This window comes from Ictidomys tridecemlineatus, chromosome 1, assembly GCF_052094955.1.
Source record: "Ictidomys tridecemlineatus isolate mIctTri1 chromosome 1, mIctTri1.hap1, whole genome shotgun sequence".
Taxonomy (NCBI): Eukaryota; Metazoa; Chordata; class Mammalia; order Rodentia; family Sciuridae; genus Ictidomys; species Ictidomys tridecemlineatus.
The window spans coordinates 241,133,316-241,156,734 of NC_135477.1; the positions used below are offsets into that span (position 1 = coordinate 241,133,316).

At 39.5% G+C, this 23,419-nt stretch overlaps 1 protein-coding gene across 4 annotated transcripts in view; it reads left to right on the forward strand.

Annotated features, from left to right (window-relative positions):
* Positions 1 to 479: 479 nt before the first annotated feature.
* Npr3 (natriuretic peptide receptor 3) overlaps positions 480 to 23,419 on the forward strand; it is a 69,336-nt gene continuing 46,396 nt past the window's right edge. Inside the window, exons 1-2 of one of the 4 annotated variants that reach the window (XM_040272414.2) lie at positions 480 to 638; positions 12,598 to 12,720. In XM_040272414.2, the coding sequence (XP_040128348.1) occupies positions 12,606 to 12,720 (115 nt within the window). In that variant the 5' untranslated portion in view covers positions 480 to 638; positions 12,598 to 12,605. Of the gene's footprint in view, positions 639 to 1,061; positions 2,370 to 11,484; positions 11,589 to 12,597; positions 12,721 to 23,419 lie in introns of those variants that run through there. The other 3 variants (XM_005325655.5, XM_005325654.5, XM_040272413.2) reach the window with 3 other exon arrangements.

A 23,419-nucleotide genomic window follows, 5' to 3' on the forward strand; every position in this document is an offset into this window, starting at 1 on the left:
TGCTCCTCTGTTTCCACCGCGTCTCTACTGCCGTAGTGGCCGTGACCAGTGAATAGACTGGGTCTAGGAAGCAGGACCTTCCTTGGCATCGCTAGCCTCCAGCCTAGTGCCTAGCGCACTCGGGAGAAGAAGCGGATGGATCTCCACGAGCTCAGTCTGGCAGAGTGCGTTCGTCCCCACTCAGGTGATCTTCCAGGAAGCAGAGCGAAGAGACAGTCCCTTTATTTAGTTACCTGGTTTAACAAACAAAGCCTGGAGAACGTCTCGGCGACGCATTTCAAGCTTAGTGCCACCTCCAGGAGCCGAATCATTTGCTCGCTCTTGGGAGCAACAAGTTTCGCTTTCTTGCTTTCGGTGCGTTGGCGGAGGGTTTGCAGGCGGAAACACAGTGACCGACCCCGACACCGCTGCGACTCCCAGAGTGAACCTGCGCGGCTCAGAGGGAGGGGGCTGGCGGAGTCGGGGAAGGAAAGGTGAGGGTAACGCCCGGGTCGGCTGGGCACGTCGGTCCCTCAAATGAACCTTCTGCATTGGGACCTTGCTCCTAGTTTTCTGACCTTTCTCCAGGCGAACAGAAAGGTCAGGTGCCCGACCGGGATAGGCTCACCAGGGAGGAATGTGCACGGATCATTAAAGAGGTGAGAGCAAAGGGGACCTACGACTTTTGCACCAAAACTGTCAATTTCGAGAACCACTCCCTCCTTACAATCCTGTCGTCTGCCCCCCCCCCCCGTTTGTGTTTGTGTGTGTGTGTGTGTATGTGCGTGTGTGTGCGCTTGCGCGCGCGCATTTCTTACTTTCAAACACATTTCCTCTTTTAAAGCCTGGAGCTGGAGAGAGCGTGGCCAGGGAAAGGCGGGGATCGGAGAGGCGCGCGGATCTGTAGGGGCTGCTGCGGGTGCAGACGTGGGCGGATGAGGGTTTAAGGAACCGGCCTAAGGCCGGCCAAGAGTGAGGGTTAGGGAAGAGGGGAGCGGCGAGCAAGGAAGGGGTGCGGGGAGGAGCCCTGATGTAAGAATGTTAATGACGGGCTCCCCCAGCCCAGCCCCCACCTTTCCCCACCCCCACCCACCCCACCCCCTGGAAATACAAGTCCGTCCTTGGCTCGCCATGTGTGGTAACACGCTCCGCAGCTGCCACGCTATTTAAACGCGGGCTATGGATCCAGGAACCGGCGCGAATCAATGAGATCAAACCCGAAGGAGATGCACCGTCAATTACAAGCACTTGGACAAGTCTAACTTTTTTTTTTTCTTTTACAAATACGCTTTCAAAAGCAACCTTAGCAACGCCCAAATAAGAAGCCACCTCTAAGCAAATAGCATATGTATAAAGGGAGGGCGAATATATATATATTTATAATAAGTATATATGTATATTACAGACGCACAGGTTTACACTCGGTGAACTTTTTCTTTTTTTAAAAAAACTAGTGACATTGAAGAGAAGGACTGTTCCTCTCTATCTTTTGGCGCGTTAGTGAAAGGGGTATTCTGTTTTCTTAGATCGCCCAAGGGGGCGCAGGGACCTCAGAAAGAAGAGTGGGGAAGAAAGAGGAAGGGTGGGTGGGGGGCAGAGGGTGAGTCGGCGGCGAAGGCGACCGCTTTCTTGCGGCACGATGCCGTCCCTGCTGGTGCTCACTTTCTCCGCGTGCGTCCTGCTCGGCTGGGCGTTGCTGGCTGGCGGCGCGGGTGGCGGCGGGGGCATGGGCCTAGGCAGCGGGCGCCGGGAAAGAGAGGCGCTGCCTCCTCAGAAGATCGAGGTGCTGGTGCTGTTGCCCCAGGACGACTCGTACTTGTTCTCACTGGCTCGGGTGCGGCCGGCCATCGAGTATGCCCTGCGCAGCGTGGAGGGCAACGGGACCGGGAGACGGCTTCTGCCGCCCGGCACTAGCTTCCAGGTGGCCTACGAGGACTCGGATTGCGGTAACCGCGCACTCTTCAGTCTAGTGGACCGCGTGGCGGCTGCACGAGGCGCCAAGCCCGACCTCATCTTGGGGCCTGTTTGCGAGTACGCTGCAGCACCGGTGGCCCGACTTGCGTCGCACTGGGATCTGCCCATGTTGTCGGCTGGAGCACTGGCCGCGGGCTTCCAACACAAGGAAACTGAGTACTCGCACCTCACGCGCGTGGCGCCTGCCTACGCCAAAATGGGCGAGATGATGCTAGCCTTGTTCCGCCACCACCATTGGAGCCGCGCTGCGCTCGTCTACAGCGATGACAAACTGGAACGGAACTGTTACTTTACCCTCGAGGGTGTTCACGAGGTTTTCCAGGAGGAGGGTTTGCATACGTCTGCCTACAATTTCGACGAAACCAAAGATTTGGACCTGGACGACATCGTGCGCTACATCCAGGCCAGTGAGCGAGGTGAGCAGGAGCGCGTCCCGGACCCCTGGTCCTAACCCATCCTCTCTCCGCGACTCTCCTTACACAGCGGTCCTGTCCTCTGCAGACCTCACTGTTCCCTGTGGCGCTAAGGATCCCGGGAGGGTGTGCGCGGGGACTTGCCAGGTGTGAGCTGTTTGGTAGCGATCTTTGAGGATCGCGCATCGCTGTGGAGGGGTGTACTTAGAGGGTCCTGGGGAGATGGAAGGGTCTGGGCAAGGAGAAAGCCGTCTTCTGCGGGTCCATGTCTGACAGGTGCTGTCAAACCACTCGGGGATTTTCTTCCCAGATCCCTCTTTGCCAGCGCAGGGTTGGCGATTAGAGGCGCGCCACCAGTGCCCTGCTTCAGGGTCTGAAGCATGCCAAGGCCGAAAGAAGTTGCTACCCTTTCTGTTGCTGTTGTGCGCTCCCGCTTAGTGGCAGCGTCCTAGGACGCTGTGCAGCTGCGCGCTGCCACTTGGCTCACGCCCGGGCCTCTCGATTTTCCTAGCTGCGCTTTCCCAGACCCCAGGCGTCTTTTAAAAGTCTCATTGTGTCGCTCTGTCATTCCTTCCATGACCCCTCTAGCCCCTTACAAACAAGTTTCTGTGGTTTCTACTAAAAATGCTTCGTAGTGTTTGGACTTGGGCAACACTCATTTTCCCCGGGGCTTTCGTCATCACAATCTCTAGAGCGCCCAGAACTAGACTTTGCGGGAGCGCTCTCGGAAAGCGGCCATTGAATCTCCTTTCCACCTGCCTCCACTCAGCGCCAAATTTTCTCGGCGGGTCTCTAGGGGGTTTGGAATAATACCCAAACTGGATAAAGTGCTCAAGACGGGAAATGGTGGCTATGGCTGCAGCGAGTATGGTCGAGGAAAGGTCATAGCGGAAGCCCCTATTGCGGCCCATTTTACTGCAGGTAGACTGCGAGGAGGGGGGTTGGTGGTGAGATCCCAGCATAGTGCAGTTTCCTCCTCCGTAGTAGAGGGGTTGGCGTGAACCGCACTCAGGGAATCCCGCCTCCGATTTCCTTCAGTGCGCACGCGCCTGGAGTGCCTGGGGTGAAACCCAGCAAAACTCTTCGCAACCCCTGTGCCACCCAGGGGAGCAGGGTTGAGCCATAAGCAGGGTTTGTCTACATCTTGGTACGGACTGGCATCTGAGCTTTGGCCATAGGGGCCAGCCAGCACAACCTGAGGCTGGGAACCTCAGAAGCAGGTGAGAGTAGGCAGAGACTACATTGAGGATGAAGCTGTAGCCATCCCGCTTCCCATCTTGGCCTCGGACTTGAATGAACACACCCTTTAGAACGAAGGGGCAGGAGGTGTTGACAGTAGGCTGCCTGGCATGTTTTGAGCTTTCGAACTCCAGGCTGTCTGCGCCGAATCCCTGCCAGCTAAGCAGGCGGGGCGCGGGCTCTGCTGATTGTGAAAAAGAGCATTTGTGTTCAACAGCTGCGGACTCGCCACGCTTGGCCTGGGAACCCACATCTGTTTCTCTCCGCCCTTGCGGTCCCCGGGTTGCCGCAGCCTCCTTGCAGATCTCGGACTGCTATAGCCCCTGGAACCTGCTTCTTCAGCTCTCAGTTTTCCAGGGCCAGGAACTAGAAGTTGGAGACTTCTTAGGGCTGGTTGGGGTTGGGGGTGTGTCTCTCTATCGGCGAGACCCGTGGTTTGCAAGCGCGTGTATGCTGCCTTTGCTGGACTGGTTCCAGTGGGCAGTCAGAGACCTCAGCGCACGTGGCGTGGGATACAAGGCAGAGTGGATCTGTTTGCCCAAGTGAGGGTAGATCTCAGCCAGGGACCTCTCAACCTCACATGAGTTGCTGAGGCCCTGGCACAGGGAGGGCAGTAGTCCCGTGGTGGGCCTGGGGGGCTGGTGGCCTCAGGCTTTAGAGGATTTGGGCTGCCTTGTGTTGCTACTGCGCGCTCCCTCCCCCCTTTTTGTGTTATATAGACATATATATGTCTATATATATATGTCTATATTACACATTATATATAAAACTTATATACGTACTATATATATCTCAAAGCCTCATAGATATTACCAAGACTCTGCTTTTTTTTTCCTTCTAGATTTGAATTTAGCGATGAAAGTTTCCTGGGCTCAGGTTTATACCTTACAGGTGATAAAGTTATGATTTTTATGATTCTTACTTTAAAATATATTTCCAACAAGGACCTGACATATATTCGGAAATATGAAATAAAATAGTTTCTTTCCTAAACCATTTTCCCTACCTTCCAAATTCCTTACTCTCAGGAGAGAAAGTTGCTTGATAATAAAGATCTCAGGGGATCTTCTACAAACACATTCAGTTATTACTTTACCATAAACAGTTAATGTGTTAAATAGGAGGTTCAGTTTCAGTGGAGTCTGTAGCTCAGCCACTCACTGCCTGGTGAATCTTGGGCTGCTATTGAACTCTGTACCTGGGACTCTTTAGGTAAAATTGGGTTAGGGAGAGTGCCTGGTCTTTGGGATGATGGGAGGAACTAACTCCTGGAATGTGCTGAAACAGTGCCAGACCCATAGTAAGGGCTCAGTAAATGTGGTTTTATCATAATGGTTGTTACTTTATATATGTGATGATAAGCACCTTTACTGAGAAGGGAAGGTCCTGCCATGGGAGAAAACCCTGGGTTGAGAAGCAGATGCTTGGGGATCTGGTGTCTTAACTTACCAGCTTGGGTTTACCTGTGCAAGGCACTGTGCAGGAGCTTCCTACCCTGAGGCACAGGGACTCTGGTGAGAATTAGGCCTCTTCAAACTGATGTTTGATGGTTCTGATTTGTGCATAGGCTCTTTTTTTAGAAATAATGATTTTTATTTAAAATAGATTCACTTGTACATCTGACTACTACCCTCAATATTCCACGCTTAATGGTAAATTTATTTTAAAAAAGATAGAATGGACTAATTTTTTCAAGCAATGAAAGTCAGTCATTGTTTTGTTTATACACCTTAAACTATACTATACTTAAAAGTATAGTAACTGACAGTATTTCTGCCTTTGAAAATTCCTTATTAAGCATTATGAACTAGAGTATTCTCTGGAGAGTTCCTTTGCCCCTTCTTTTGTTGAGAACATTTAGCACTTGTTTTTGTGCTATGCTTGACTTCATGTTTAAATCCAAATGAATATTTTAATCTCTTAAATGGCACTCTCAATGGCACTATACAATGGCACTATCCCAAATAATCATATGACTATTTTTTTTAACTATGGATTGTACTAAATCCATAAACACTAAAAGACTTCAGTTGTTTTTTCATCTTAGGGAGTTACTAAATGTAAGTCAATAATTTAAAACCATTTTTCCTCTCATGTCTTTAGCTTATGTCACCAACATACACATGACTGAGCATACATTTTTAAAATAATGGTCTTTATTTAAAACGGACTCACATATGCATATGAGCACTGCCCTCAATATCCCACACTTACATGATAGATAATAAGCTATATCCCCAACGGATAGATTTATCTTTAAAAAGACAGAGTTAGAATTAAGTCATTTTTTCAAGCAATTAAAGCCAGGAGTTTTTCGTTTATATTCCTTATAAAATACAGTACTCAGAGTATTCTACACACAAGATTTTTTTAAAAATGAAAAACTGGAGTTTTATTATTTTAGTTATTAATATGTCATCAAACTGGGCCTAGGTAATATCTGTAGAGATAATAGTAATTAATCAATACAAGAATCATCCATTTTTAATAGTCTGGGGTAAATGAGTGGTAAATGATAAAGTGGTTGATCAGAATTTCTAAATAATGCACTATAAGTGTAAAATAACTTACCCAGAATAACATGGAAAAAGAGAAGCACTGTAGGCTGCAATGCAGAAATCCCAGACCTTCAGAGAAGGTAGTGCTTTGTGAACAACAAAAAAGAAGATATATCTCATTTTTGCAAACAATATCTATTACTATTAAATGTAGAAAACAGCCAGAGAAAACTTTTTTTGAAAAAAAATAGATTTTAATTTAGCAAAAATAATTATAAGCCACACATAATTTAAAATCAGAAAATTATACAAATATGATTAAGAAAACTTTCATTGCTTTCTACTCCTCATTTCTGACTTTCCAGAGGCAACCATTTTTAGCTAATGTAGCTTTCTTATAGTCATTTGTGTTTATATCTCTAAATAACAGATTATTTTATGGAAGATGATGATCAAGGTCGCTTCTACTGTCTGTTAACCACATACACATTTTCCTTTTAACATGGACCTGTCAAAATTTTGTTTAGCTCAGTATTCAGTATCAATATCATTATTTTCTTCTAAATACTGTTCACAGTCAAGACATGCAGGTTACTAGGATGACACTATCTTTCTTGCTCCGCTTTCAGGCTTAGGGTAAAAATTAAAAACAAAAACAAAAACAAAAACAACCTTTTTTTTTGTTGTTTGTTTTCTTAGTTTCCTATGGACTTAGAATTAAACCATTACAAAATTATCTGTTTTAAGCTCCTGAGCTGCTTCAGTGTAGTAGTGTTTGAGCTACACTTCATAATTGTCATTCTGCGTTGTTCCTTTAATATCTTCCTAGGTCTCTAGTCACCTCTATTTTTGAGCTAGGTCCTAGTGCTCCTGTTTTTTGCTTCAAGCCCTTGTTTGGGGGAAGCATATTATCTAGGAACTTTCTGAGAAAGAATGAATGAGAATTTTCAGACTTGTCACAAATGGAAATTTCTTCATCTTGCCTTTAAACATGATTGTAGAATTCTAGGTTGGAAATAATTTTCATTTGACAACATGTTCTGTTGTCTTCTAAATCCTGATGTTACTATTAGGAAGCTTGAATAGATTCAGATTCTGGAAGTAATCTTATCTTTTCCCCCCTCTGCTGAAAAGTTCTAGAATCTTCTCTTTTCTCCCAGTGTTTTAACATTTCATTAGGATGTGCATTAATGCCAGTATTTTGCCTTATTACTCTTGGTAGGCCGCTTCTTTCCAGAAACTCTTGTCTTGTAATTCTTGGAAAATTTCTTAAATTATTTCTTTGATGAGTGTTTATTTGTGATGTGTGTATGTGTGTATTATTATGTATGTACCGAGCCACATCTCCTTCTTTGAAGATTTTTATCCCCACTGCTTTTCTCTTTCTAGATTCTTTTTTCTTATTTGGATTGATCTTCTATTTTTATGATTTTTTCCTACATACCACCTGATTTATCTTTAAATTTTTATTTTTCATGGTTGGAGGGTTTTCAGATTTTTATTTTTGCATTTCTTCCAAAATTACTATTGAGTTTGGGTTTTTCATTTGTTTTATCACACTTTTGGCTTGCAGGATATAGTACACTTTGTCTTGCCTCCATGCAGTAACATCTATCTCTTTTTCCCTTCCAAATTTAGAATTAAAAGGAACATAGGTGCAGAAATCAGATGGAGAATATGAAAATGTCCTGTTTATTATTATTTAAATGTATTGGAGAACGTGCATTTAGATCTGATGCTAAAAGGGCCTGCTTACTAGTACTTCCTCTCCAAATTAGGCAGAGACATCTACCAAATCACAGCCAGTGCTTTGAAGCTGTAATTTCCCTCTCCAGGAGCAGTAACCCATAAAGGGTACTCTCTGTTAGTAGACATATCTCAAAGGGGAAGAAAGAGGACAGGGCCTGGAGCGCCCAGTGTTTTCTTTCAGACTCACCAAACATACAATCTCTCCTTTTCCTCTTGCTGGGAAATGTTACTGATGCTGGTGGGTAGTATATTTCTCTGGAATTTTCTAGGCACTTCTCATACTTCTCTGCATACTTTCCAAATCTGTTTATGCCACTTGTGCTTATTACTTAATTTAATTAGTTATTGTATAAACTGATTAGACATGAATAGGAAGAGAAAGCTATTTCAATGAAAACTATTTAAAACCTTTTGATAAACTGTATAAAGACAAGTCCCTAAAAATACTTGCTGTTTACTTAGGCATGAATAAGACAACTGAAGGAGATCAGAGAGCATCATAAAAATTTGGGATTCTGCATTCTGACTGCTTTGCTAGAGTCATTAAATACTTGCTTCAACTTGCACTGAAACTTGATGATAATGTATGTTATGGATTTGGTTTATTCAAGAGAGACAGTGAGCTGCCCATGAACTTGGGAATTAGGGGTTCCTTTTGAGAGTAAATCACAAGGTTAACACAAAATGGTAAGATTGAAAATAATCAAAGTCTGCATAGTTAGATAAATGCTGTGTTATAACACTTTTGCTCAGACTAAGTGGGTACTAACATTTAAAGAAAGAATGTGCCCATCAGAAGGCTTGGGGTAGTGTTGATGGGGAGAGAGGAGGAGATGGGCCAGGAGTTTAAAGATAGGAGAAGAAGCCACAGAAGCCAGTGTTGGGCAGAACACACCCATGACCTGGGGAAGCATGTGCTCTGGCTCTGAGGCATAGTCTGTTCAGTCCTAGGCAGGTGTAGCTCTTATGTGGGTGTTTAAGGTTATCAGTGGCTCATGCCTTTGGATGCCTGAATCCTTCAAATGATCTTTTTGATTCTAATTCCATCCTCACTGGCATCCTACTGCTCATCATTTGCCCCCTCCCCCACCCCGTTGTCATGCTCAAGGTACAGGGCAAGTTGACCCAAATATATTCATGGCCATTCAGGTCTCCATGAAACTTAAGTAATCTGCAGCCATAAATATCTGATGTAGGTTATTGGAAATCTGCCCCTAAGCAATGACATTACTCTCTATGTAATGGCAGAATCAGGTTTTGCACATGGGAACTGAGAAATACATCCTAGACTACAAGTAGTTGATTAAAAAATGATAAGGACTGTCTAGTAGGCAGCCAGATAGAGCTTCCTGGCTCCTTTCTGGAGACACTTATTCCTGGAATCCATGTTCTTCAAACTTGTCTGGCCTTACCTCCTAGCTGGCTATTTTGTGGGACATCTTGACTGTTTTTTTTTTTTTAAGTGAAAGGGCCAGATTTGAATGAGAGCTAAAACAAGGTTCTGTCAAAATGAATAATTAGGAGTTTCTTTGAGAGCTTCCCCACTGAGATATCATGACATTTGTTTATCCCAAATGCATATAACTGTATTTCCAAGCATAAGCAATATCTGCTCCCATCGTTATAGGTCTATTAGCAGTTTTACACTGTTTTAAAAACTTGTTCTCTAAAGCTTTTATCCCATGCACAAAGCCCTTCTGTAATACGAAATGACAGAATCAAGACCTAACCCTCTTGAGTTAATGTACAGTAAATGAAATATCAGCAAGAGCCCAGCCCTCCATGCAGGTTGCCAAAGCTGCTCAGGCATAGCCTTTCAGCACCCCTGCTTTTACCAAGCACATAAACATCTTGGAGGTCTGGCATGCATCGTGATAACATGGTTTACAAAACCCAGGTCTCTGTGGGTCTCTTCTCTGCACAGTGTGTATGCAGCAAATACATGGTTGCGGAGTCTGGGACCATCAGAAGTGACCAAATTGGACAACAGCCAAGTCCTCACTTTACTTCAGCTGGTGTCCCTCTTAGGTGTCAGGCAACAATCATCTGGAGCTGCTTAAAGCCTCTCAAATCCCATAGCGTGGCTATAAACTGAGAGGACATGAAAAGGGAACATGGGAATCTTGTTAACTATTTCCTCTGTGTTGAGACAACCTGAAAATAATGTTTTAAAATGCAGACAGTAAAATGTGTATGGAACTCACTGCATCTTCTGATATGCCAGAAAAATGTTCTTTCTATAGCCACTGAGTTTGCTTTTTAAGGGAAATGCATTTGCCATGCTATTAAGTATGAAAAGCAGTTAGTACTTTTTCTTAGTTTATAATGGGAAAATCTAGTGATTTACTTAATGTATTACTTAGGAAAAAACCCTTTCATTTTGAGATACTAGAATTGAACCCAGAGCCTTGCATATACTGGTAAGGCAAGCACTCTGCCATGGAGCTACATCCCCATCCCTTTTTTAAATTTAATTTTGAGACAGGTCTCACTGAATTATTCAGGCTGGCCTTGAACTTGTGATCCTCTTATCTCAGCTTCTGGAGTAACTGGGATTACAGGTGTGTACTACCATGCTTAATGGAAAAATCCCTTTATTTTGAAATAGTTGTGCACTTTTGGAAAATCTAAAGAACCTTTATACAGCCTTCTCCCAGATTTTCACCAATTGTAAATATTAACATTTTGCTTTTTCAATACAAATCTGTTCCCTTCCTTCCCTTCCTCTTTTCTGTTTACACACACACACACACACACACATACACACACACACACACACACACAGAGAGAGAGAGAGAGAGAGAGAGAGAGAGAGAGAGAGAGAGAGGGAGAGGGAAATATAATATGTATTTTTATAAGCACAGGATTGTTTTTCCTCTTCTTCCTCCCTTTTTGTAGCCCTCCTTCCTCCTTCTCCTCTGCTTTCCAGTACTGGGGATAGAATTCAGGTCCTCACACTTGCTAGGGAAGTGCCCTGCTGCTGAGTTAAATCCCCAGCCCACAATCATTGTTTCTTTTGATTTTTCCCCCAGGGCCAAGGACTGAACTCAGGGCTTTGTGCATGCCAGGCACTTTGCCACTGAGCTACATCCCCAACCCCATCATTGTTTCTTTACTCCTAAATATTTAAGGGTATGTTTCCTAAGAATAAGGAGGAGTCATGAAAAGTGATAATGCAGTTCTATTATCTAGTTCACAGGAGTTAGTCAAATTTCACCAGCTGTTTAAACAATGCCCCCCCTCCCCTTTTTACATATATATACTTAAGGTCCAGAGTCCAATTAAGTATCATACATTGCCATGTTTTATGTTGGGAGTTGCCCAGCTCCAAAGACTGAGTTCCTCATCCCCCGAGAAGAGCCGTCCAATGGTGAGCCCTGTTGGCTCACATGATCCTTACCCACCAATCAGACTAGCTCTGCTGGCTCACATGATCCTTATCCACCAATCAGACTAGCCCTGCTGACTCACATGATCCTTACCCACCAATCAGACTAGCCCTGCTGACTCACATGATCGTTACCTACCAATCAGAAAGCACCCCATGCCAACTGTCAAACTGTTCAACCATTAAACTGTCATAACTGTCAAACCACCCCTGGCTCTATAAATATGCAGAGCTGTTCCTCAATAAAGGGCATTTTTCGTTCTTTCATTTTCTAAGTCTCTTCCAGTCTAGAATGTGTCCTCAACCTGTCTTTGTTTTTCATGAAGTTGACCATTTTAAAGAGCCCATGTAAGTTATTCCACAGTCTGTCCCCAGCTGGGTTTGCGGCTACTTCCTCTTGACAAGGTGCCGGTTGCCTACTGGCTGTGTTCTGTCAGGAGGCTGGTGAGCCTTCTTTTCCTCAGTTGGTGATGTTGTCTCACTTGTTTATGGTGGTTTCTGCTAGATCTCCCTCAATAAAGTTACTATGTTTTTGATTTTTAAATACAACCTTAGTTTATGGGAAGACTAGAAAACACTAAAGATTATGATTGCAAATCTTTGATTTAGAAAAATTTCATTTATTTACCTATAAAAGTTTATCAAGTATTTATTATAGGAGCTGGGCATGCATAAATGGATACATTTTAATTCAACAAATATTACACTATTTTCTATAACAGTGTTAGCGTCAAAGGGATAAATATTAAGTGAAATAGTTTAAATGATTTATTGTTCCTTTAATTTGAAGGTACAAATATTGAGAAAATATAAAGAAGCATTCCTCCTTATAATTTCTTTCAGTGATTTTTTATTAATTTCCATAAAGTTACCATTTTCCTCTTTGTGAATATAGTAGTCTCCTCTTTATCTGTGGTTTTGCTGAGGTTTCAGTTACCTGTATTGAGTTGTGATCTGCAAATATTAAATGAAAAATTCTAAAAATAAACAATTCAAGGGGTTTTTAAACACTTTTGTTATAGTATATTATTATAATTGTTCTATTTTATTATTAGTTGTTGTTGTTGGTCTCTTACTCTGCCTACTTTACAAATTAAGCTCTATCATAGGTATTTTCTTATAGGAAGAAATATGGTATATATAGGGATAGGCATCATCCACAGTTCCAGGCATCTGGTGGGTCCTTGGAACATTTCTCCTGCAGAGAAAGGGAACTACTGTAGAAAGTACCTTATGTGAGAGATGCTTCAGGACCCTTTAACTACCCTGTCCCATGTCCAGCACTCCAGACTGGTTTTGCATGCTTACTGTCTGCTGTGTTGGGTGTCTCACATTTGTTGTTTGTTTCTCTCCCCAGTGGTGATCATGTGTGCGAGCGGTGACACCATCAGGAGTATCATGCTGGCAGCACACAGACATGGCATGACCAGTGGAGACTACGCTTTCTTCAACATTGAACTCTTCAACAGTTCTTCCTATGGTAACTCCACTTCCAGCTTCCCCCATAGTGCCAATAATGTTACTATGCCAAGGTGTCAAAGAGGGATTGGAAGGAAAAGTCAGACATTTGAGTTATACCCATAGAAGTGATTTCTGTAAATATGATTTTGGAAATTTGTGATTTGGAACACTTCTATAACATATCATAAATTCTCAAGCTTTTCTTCTTAAAGAACTCAATGAGAGCAAAATTAAACAGTGTACCTGTGGTGTCAGGGGGTTAGCATAGCTCTATCTCAGACTCCAAATGATCATAAATGCAGCCCCAAACACCCATTGCCCAATACTTTTCCAATTGCAGGTTGCTGCTGTGGTGATGGACTAACAGAATAATTTTAATGAAATTTGGGTAGAAGTTTAAATTGAATGAATGCATTGGAACATAACATAATAGAATAGAACAAGGTGTATCACACAGTGTATGTATTGCTTCATAAAACTCTTATTTTAGTACTGTAAATGTGTGTGCTTATATTTATGCACAGTTCACATATGCTTGTAAAAGGTCACAATGAGAAAGTAACAATTACTGAACACTGAAGTAAAAATGTGAAAGCCACTGCTCCAAGCCCCTCTTTCTTCCAAGTTACTATACTTTAAACCTCTCCTATGTGGAATTTTGGGAGCCATCAACATAGAGATTTGAAAACATTTAATTCCTTATAATGGATCTGGGCAGTTCCCAGGGTCCCTGTGATGAAGGCTGTTTACACCCATGATCACAAGTACATTTTCCATTCCCTCCCACCCCCCAGATGTGGTAAGGCTCTCGGAAATAGATATGAAGGCTACCAAGTATTTTCTCAAGTCTGAACACTGGCTGCTCAAAGCTGAGAAGTTCTGGGGGAATAGTAAGTGTGCAGATCCCACATATGGCATGTTTATATTGAGCTCCACTTTTGAATTCTTGCTGATGATATGTGATTAGACAAGGATCTAAACTTTAAAACATATACCCTAGTTTCCTGCCTTGCTGTCCTGGCTTACTTAAGCAATAGACCATTGTGTGTATATAGATACTATAACATATTTCTCATGGGGATAAAGAAAAGTCGATGAAACAAAAGTAGACACTGTTTTCTGCCATGGATAAAACAGGAGATTTAAGGCTTGCAAGATCAACTTGCTATCTTGCCCTCATGCCTGCCAGGATGATCTTTTCCTTTCTTCTTTCCAAAAATGGAGTGTTGCTTTCAATTCTTGACCTAACATCAGAATGTCTTTACATTATTGGTTGCAGCTTTGAGTTTTTAATTTTTTTTTAGTTGTAGATAGACACAATATTTTTATTTATTTTTAGTGGTGCTGAGGATGGAACCCAGTGCCTCACACGTGGAAGGCAAGCACTCTTCCACTGAGCTACAGTCCTAGCTTTGAGTTTTTTGACACTGTGGTTGAAGCTGATGAAAATGAAAAGCATTTATTCTAAGTTTTGCAAGGTGGCCACTGGCAAATATAGAATTTAGAGGCAATGCATATTAATGCATATGGGTGCACATTATATATGAAGAAGTGCATTTACAATGCACATTCACATACATTGTGCATTTAATACTTAATGCAACATGATGCTGGAGTTCCTTTCAACTACAGATAAGACTGTATTATTTTTCCCTACTAATTGTAATACATAAATATTGTAGAAAATTTGGAAAACATAGGAAAAACACAGGGAAGAAGACATAGTTATAATTATACCACTTAGATAAAAGTACATTGTAATTTTTAGAAGTATGCACATGCTGCTTTATAAACACACACATATACATATACATTTATTTTATAAAATATTTTTTAATAAAATGATTATATCACTAACAGTATGGCTACATAGTATTTTATAATATTGACATGCTTTCTTTAATCAGTCTCTTATTTTTCAGTATTTATGTTGTTTCTAGCTTTTTGTTGTTGAGAACTGTTCCACATTGAGTACTTTGTGTGCACACATACATTCACTCACATATTTATGTATATATATTTTCTGTAAGAGAAATTTATAGAAAAATTGCTGACTCAAAAGTTATGTGTATTTAAGTTTTGACAAGTATTGCTAAGTTGTCCTGTGATGAGGTTTACCAGTTTATACTTTTGCATACAGAAGTATGAGATTATCTGTTTTTATTATTCTTGTCAACATTGTATAATCTTTCTTTCAAATTATTTTATTTATTTGAATTTCTTATTATATTCATAAGCAAAGATATGCAATTTTCTTTTTTCAACATAAATATTTTAAACAATTTTAAATTTTAATAATATAAAGTTAATCACTTTAATGTGAACAGTTTTGTGACTCTTACTACATTGACACTGTGGTTCAACTACCACCTTTTAATCTTTAAAAAAAATATTAATTTAAATCAAATGAATTAACATTTGTCACATTATGTTATTTTTATGGTGATACTTTTGAAACTTACTCTTAGTTATTTTGAAACATGTTTCCCTCTGTGACACTTTTGTTGAGTTTATTTTTGGGTATTTATGGTTTTGGTTGTTCTTATAATCATGATCTTTTCTGTTACATTTTGTACTATAGTTATATAGAAAAACCTATGAGTTCTTATTAATTTTTTAAGAATTCCACTTAATGAATCCTGTGTTCTAATTGCTTCTGTGTCATTATCACATTACAGTAGCAGCATTTCCTCTTTTAATAGTTGAACATCTTTTTTCTTATTCTTATTACATTGGCAAGATCCTAAAAAGTGATATTATATAACAGTGGTGATACTTAAGTTTCTGACCTCTTATCTTGAAGTAGATGTTAAAGCATTCTTTTATACTTTAAAGTATGTGAATTGTGGGCTGAGGTTGTGGCTCAGCAGTGGAGCGCTTGCCTGGCACGTGCAAGGCCCTGGGTTCGATCTCAGCCCCACATAAAAATAAATAAAATAAAGGTATTGTGTCTAACTACAACTAAAAAATAAATATATTTTTAAAAAGTATATGACTTGTGATTTTAAAAATAAGAGTTGAATGTTGATTTTATCAAATGCTTTTGCCCCATATTTTTAGTAAATTTCATAATAGTAAGCTATCATAACATTCTTAGAAGTAAGTGTACTGCATTATGATGGTATTTTGAGATGTATTTAAGGTTTTAGTATTTTATTTGGATTTTGAATTTGTATTCATGGGTGAGGTTAGATAGTAGTTTTCTTCCTTAAGATGATATTGCTAGATTTGAATGTGAGGTTTGCATTAACTTTATAGAACTAATTTGGACATGTTCTCATTTTAAATGCTCTGGAACAGTAAATATATACCATAGGTACATCCCTTGAAATATGAAAACAATTCAACTCTGTATTTGGAGTTCACTTCTGCTAGAGGTAATTGTTGGACAACTTTTTACAAAAATCTTTTTATTTTAGAATTATTTTAAACTTATAGAAAACTTGCAAAAATAATATAGAGAGTTCATGTATATGTTTTACCAAACTTCCTCTAATGTTAATAACTAAACCAATTATCAACTAAGACAATTAACATTTTTAGAGTACTACTAACTAAACTTCAGGCTGTATTTGAAATTTACCACCTTTCTTCCTAATGTTCATGTTCTGTTCCATATTCTGATCTAGTGATATAGTTGGGTCATATGGTGGTCCCATGCCCAGTGTTTTGAGAACTTGATTTTTGCAGTAGTTGTACTAATTTACAATTCTACCAACAGTGTTCCTTTTTTCTTCACATCCTCTTCAGCATTTATTATTGTTTGTATTCTTGATGGCTGCCGTTCTGATTGGTGTGAGTTGAAAACTCAGTGTAGTTTTGATTTGTATTTCCCTACTTTCTATTGCTGTTGAATATTTTTTTCATGTATTTATTGGCCATTTGAATTTCTTCTTTTGAGAAGTATCTGTTTAGTTTATTTCCCATTTACTTATCAGTTTGTTTGTTTGTTTGTTTATTTATTTATTTATTTTGGTGTTCAGTTTTTTGAGTTCTTTATATATTCTGGATATTAATCCTCTGTCAGAAGAACAGTTAGCATTTTTCTCCCATTCTTAATTGTTTCCTTTACTCTGAAGGAGCTTTTAAATTTGATGCCATCCCATTTATTAATTCTTGGCATTGTTTCTTGAACCTTAGTATTCCTCTTGAGAAAATTATTGCTTATGCCTATGTGTTGAGTATTAATCTTACATTTTCTTCTAGGAATTACATAGTTTCTGGGCTAATTCCTAGCTCTTGATTCATTTTGAATTGGCTTTTGTGCAGAGTGAGAGATAAGGAAATAGACTCATTCTTCTACATATGGATAACCATTTTTTTCTAGCACCATGTGTTAAAAAGGCTGTTTTTTCTCCAGTGTATGTTTTTGGCTCCTTAGTATTGTATCAGATGACTGTGTTCCTGGGATTTTTCTCCAAGTCTTCTAATATGTACTTCTAATATGTACCAGTACATATTGATCCTATTTTATCTATTTTGCCTAATTATTTTCTTTCTTCTATTTGTTTTGGAATTAATTGGTTTGCTCTTGTTTTTCTAGGGTCTTGAAATGCATCATTATATTTTTTATTTGGGATCTTTTTGATTTTCTTATGATTGCATTGAGCTCGTATATTGCTTGGTAGTATGACTATTTTAATGATATTCTGCCTATCTTTGAACAAGGATATCCTATGTTGTCTTCAATTTGTTTCTTCAGTGTGCTATAATTTTCATTGTAAAGGTATTTCACCTCCTTCGTAGATTTATTCCTTGGTATTTTTTTAGGCTGTTGTGAATGGGATTGTTTTCTTGATTTATTTCTCAGGAGATTCATTATTGGTATATAAGAAAGATATTGATTTTTGTATGTTGATTTTGTAAGTTGCTACTTTGGTGAATTTGTTTATTAGCTCTAGCAGTCTTCTGGTGGAGCTTTTTGGATGTTCTAAATATAAGATCATATAATCTGCAAACAGGGATAATTTAACTTCTTCCTTTCTTATTTTTATCCTTTTTCCTTTTTTTTTCTCTTGCCTAATTGCTCTAGTTAGAGTTTCTGGTACTGTATTGATAGGAGTGGTGAGAAGCAGACATCCTTGTCTTGTCCCAGATTTTAAAGGAAATACTTTCAGTTTTTCCCCATGTACTATAATGTTGGCTTTCAGTTTGTCATATGTAGCCTTTATGATATTGAGGTGGGTTCCTTCTATCCCTACTTTCTTTAGTGTTTTTTTCATGAATGAGTGCTGATTTTTGTTAGAGGCTTTCCTGCATTTATTGAGATGACTGTGATTTTTGTCCTTAACTCAATATTTAAGTGGTGAATTACATTTATTGATTTTCAAATGCTGAGCCATGCTTGCAATTCTGGGATAAAACCAACCTGGTCGCCCTGTACAATATTCTTAATGTGGTGTTGTTATGGTTTGGATGTGAGCTGTCCTCCAAAACTTATGTGTGAGACAATGCAACAAATTTCAGAGGAGAAATGATTGGGTTGCGAGAGTCTAAACCCAATCAGTGATTTAATCCCCTGGTAGGATTAACTGAGTGATAACTGAAGTGGTAGGGTGTGGCTGCAGGAGGTGGGTATTCCCGTGTGGCTTTGGATATATATTTGTTGTTGAATATGATTTGCTAATGTCTTATGAAGAATTTTTGAATCTAAGTTCATTAGGGATATTGATCTGTAGTTTTTTTTCCCTTGATGTATCCTTATCTGGTTTTGGTATGAGGAGGATACTGGCTTCATAGAATGAGTTTGGAAGTGTTCCATCTTTATATTTTATGAAATAATTGAGGAACATTGGGATTAATGCTTTTTGCAAGGGAAATAGAACTTGGCTGAGAATCTATCTGGTCCTGGCCTTTTCATGTTGGAAGACTTATTATTATTGCTTTTATCTCATGGATTGCCATTGGTCTGTTTACATTTTCTGTGTTCTTTCAATTCTATTTTGGCAAGTCAGATGAGTCTAGAAATGTATCCACATTTTCTAAGTTTTCCAATTTATTGGAGTATAAGTTTTCAAAATAGTCCCTAATGATCCTCTGCATTTCTGTGATATCCATGGTGGTATCCTCTTTCTCATGTCTAGTTTTGTTAGTTTAGGTCTTTTCTCTTTTTCTTCTGGTTACTTTGACTAAGGGTTTATCAATCTTATTTATCGTTTCAAAGAACCAACTCTTTGTTTCATTGATCCTTTGTATTTTTTATTCTCTATTTTTATTGATTTTGCCTAATTATTTTCTTTCTTCTATTTGTTTTGAAATTAGTTTACTATTGTTTTTCTAGGGTCTTGAAATGCATCATTATATTTTTTTATTTGGGATCTTCTTGATTTTCTTATGTTGGTGCTCATAGCTGTAAATTTTCCTCTTAAAACCACTTTCATAGTGTCCAGAGGTTTTGTTATGTTGTATTGTTATCCTTGTTTGAGTCTAAAAATTGTTTAAAACTAATTTCTTCTGTCACCCATTCATTCAGAATTGTATTGTTTAGTGTCCATGTGTTTATATGTTTTCTGCAGGGTCTTGTACTGGGGTCTGCCTGGGTCTTCAGTTTGAACAGTGTCAGTTTCTGTAATGAGGTACACCAGCCTTTGAGGCATGAGTATTTATGATTCTACCTCTTCTTGTTGCATTGTTCCCTTTACCAATATGACATTCTTTGTCTCTTTGGACTAATTTTAGCTTGAAGTCTACTTTCTCAGATATGACAGTAACTATTCCTGTTTGTCTTCAGACTCCATTTGTACAGTGTATCCATTTCCATCCTTTCCATCCTGTGGCTGTCTTTGCCTGTAAGGTGAGTCTTTATAAACAACACATAGTTGGATCTTCTTTATAAATTCATTCTACCAGCCTATGTCTTTTGGTTGAAGATTTGAGACCATTTGCATACAGTGTTATTATGGAGAGATGTTTATTAATTCCTGCCATTTTGATTTTTAATTTTGGTTCTGTTTCTCATTTGCTTACTTTTCAAATAAGATTTATTCATTTGTGAGTTCTGGGGTTTTTTTGGGTAGCGTTTCTTTTTTTTTTTTTTTTAAGTATTTTCTTTAGTGCCATCTTAGTAGTCATGAATTCTTTAATGCATTTATCCAACCTGTATCTTTTAATTGAAGAATTAAGACCATTTACATTCAGGTTATTATTGAAAGGTTTATACTTGTTCTTGTCATTTTGTTGATTTTCTTTGGGTTGTTTTGAATATTCTGTGTTCATTGCTCATTGTTTTTTCACCTTAGACATTTGAAGGTTTACTATATTGGTAATATTTGATTCTTTTCATTTCTTATTTGCATGTCTACTCATCTAGTAAGATTTATTCTTTCCTGTGCTCTTGTGATTGTTAATCTTTCTTCCTCTTCTGGGTGTAGTATTCCCTTAAGTATCTTCTGTAATGCTGGTCTAGTGGTCATTAATTCCTTAAGTTTATGATTATCTTGGAAGGTTTATACTTCTCCTTCAATATGAAGTTTAGCCTTGATAGTCATAGTAATCTTGATTGACCTTTATTTTCTTTCAGGACCTGAAATACGTCATTCCATGCCCTCCTGGCCTTTAGAGTTTCTACTGAGAAATCTGCTGAAAGGTTTGCCTTTCAATCTAGATTGGCACTTCTCAGTAGCAGCTTTTAATATTCTTTCTTTGTTCTGTATTTTTGATGATTTATAATGTGAAGCAGAGAGTTTCTTTTCTGATCATGTCTGTTTGGGGTTCTAAATACATCCTGTACCTGGGGATTCATGTCTTTTGTAAATGTGGAAAATTTTCTGCTGTTATTTCCCTGAATAGGTTTTTAATTCCCTTAGCATGTATCTCTTCTCCCTTCAGTACGACAGTTATTCAGAGGTTTGGTCTTTTAATGGTGTTTCAGAGTTTTTCTATGTTATCTTCAATCTTTTCTTATTTTTTCTTTGTATTTGAATGGCAACTATTTTGGCAGAGTTTCCTTCAAACTCTGATGTTCTTTCTTTTGCTTTTTCCTGATCTGTTGTTAGACTTTCAACTGAGATTATTAACTGACTTATCGTACTTTTCATTTCCAAGATTTCTACTTGGTTTCTTTTAAAAAATTTTATCTCTTTATTGAAGTGCTCATCCAAAATCTCTTTATTGACATGCTCATTCACATCTTTCTTAATACATTCAGCTTTTTATTTGTACTCTCTTGGATTTCACTGAACTTTTTTAAAAAATATATTTTTTAAATTATTTGTCCAGCATTTCATCTACTTTGATATCTTTGACATCCATTATCAGAGTTATGAACTTTAGGAGTTTCATATTGTTTTGCTTTTGCTAATTTCTAGTGGTTCTGTGTTGAGATTTGCACATCTTTTATGATGAATATTTCTTTCACTTTTATGTTAGAGTTTGTTTTAGTAAATAGCCTTATCTTTATGATGTGTCCTGGGATATTGGTTTGCTGTGTTGAGTTTAATTTTAATTCAGAGTGTACTTTTCCTCTGGTTTCTTTGACTGTGATTAGTGGATTTTGAGAAAGTATTAATAAAAATTTTCCTTCGTTAAAATGTGCTAATAGAATTTCCCATCTTATGCTGATCAGATCTTTTCTCCATGTCTTCTTAGGCTGTGTACCCCTTGCTTAGAGCAAAACCTCGGGATTATTCGCCCCCTCTTCTTTCCTTTGTGGTGCTCCTCAGGTGACTAGCAAGAGTGATTTGTGGCTGTAGTCAGTCATAGGGAAGAACACAGAGCTCCCTAGAAACAATTCTCTCCAGAGCATTTGGGTTATGTACTAAGAGCAGGATAGAAGTTGATGCTGTGGCTTATCATGGAGCTAGTGCAGAATGCAGATAACCCCAAAGTGCTCTGTAACTATGCACTCAGAGGAAAGGGGGAACACCAGTCTTGTGATATGCCCCCCCCACCACATGTCTCTCAGGGCATAACCTCTCTCTGCCCACAGGGACACAGAAGCAGGGGAATGCTGCAGAGTGAGGTTATGGAGTTTCAAAGACCTGTGCTGTTGGGGGGATGTCGGTAGTTTCTGAGTGATCCACCAGACCTGACTCCCTTGTGTCATAACACACGACTGCTTGCTTCTCCAGACTTTTATAGCTGGCCTGGCAAACCACTGATTCCCAAAGGAAGTGCCTCTGTTCCTCCATGTGTTGATTCCCAAAGCAGTAATCTCAGACAACGGGGCCTTTCTCAAAATGAGTTCCAGTTATGGTACCATGAGAACATGTTGGCAAGTTCAGAGAACTTCTCCAGAGCCAGTTCACCTTGTAAATCTTAGGAATGTTGTTTGTTTCACTTCTGTTTCTGTAGGATGCTGAATCCTGGGTAGTGGTGCTCAAGGGGACTCTCCCCTTTCTCTTCTGTCCTTGCCAGGGGACCCTTTTCCTCTCTCTGTCCTGCTTCTGTGCCATTGGTGCTGGGGTGTCTTCTTTCACTCTCTGTTCTCTAACCCATGTCTCTGGGTTTCTCCAAGTCCTGGCTGTCCATTGTTGAACTCTGGTGTTCTCCATGGTCATCCACCTCAAGGAGCAGCTAAATTCCAGTTGTTTTAATTCTATCACATGGAGAGATAGGTGAGTGTTCTAATCTGCCATTTTGGAAAGCTGGACAACTTTTAAAAACTTGTTGTCCTGTGAGTGGAATTTTCTCCATCTTTAAAATTTAAATGCACAGAATTATACAATTTACAAAAATTCTTGAAGTGTCTGATTAAAGTCCCCCCCCTCCCCCCCCCTTTTTTTTTTTTTTACCTTTTACACTGTTTGTTCAGACTGTGGACTCTTGGGATAAATCTACATGAGAGGCTAAGCCACATAGTAATTCATTTATTGATTTATTTATTTTTGGTACTGGGGATTGAACCCCGGGGCACTGAGCTACATTCCCAGTTCTTTTCAGTTTTTATTCTGAGACGGTCTTGCCAAGATGCTAAGGGCCTTGCTAAGTTGCAGAGGATGTCCTTCAATTTGTGATCATCCTTCCTCAACCTCCCATGTCACTGGGATTATAGGAGGGCACTACCACACCAGACACTGACTCCTCATTCTAAGAGCTAAAGATTAATATCTTAACTCTTAGCCCTGGCAAAGTGACTTAACCCTGCCCTTTTGGCAAGCCTTAGTTTCTTCTGATAGTAATAGCACTAGCCTTATGGCATCAGACTGACTAATAAATGAGGGGTGTATGTAAAATACCTAGCAAACTTTTTGGAATGTAACTTTGAACAAATGTTAGTTATATTTATTATTAATCTTAGTTCACTTTGACCATTACACATGGCACTTAAAATTATAATTAAGTTTCTCTAGTTGTAGTTTCTTGATAAATTTAGGGCCATACATTCTCTTATGAAACTAACAAACTTTTATCTACTATATCCTAAGGACATGGGTGCGTTAGGAATTACACCTACATGCACAAAACCAAGACAATCAATTACAAAGGTGGAGATTTATTATCTCACTTGAAATAATTCCATAGGTAGAAAGTCAAAGGTGAAGATGAGAATCCACAATGTCATCAGGGTACAAACTTCTTTTGTCTTCCTGTTCCCTCAGTCTTAGTGCATGGTGTCCATTTTCAAGATCAAAGATGGTGCCTTGGCCACCAAAGATCATGTCTTAATTCTAGACAAGATAGGGGAAAGGCAAGAAAGGTGAAAAGAGATCCTTCCAGTTGACTTGGTTCTTTCAGGGCTCTTCTAGAAGCCTCACTCATTAACTTTTGGTTACATAAGA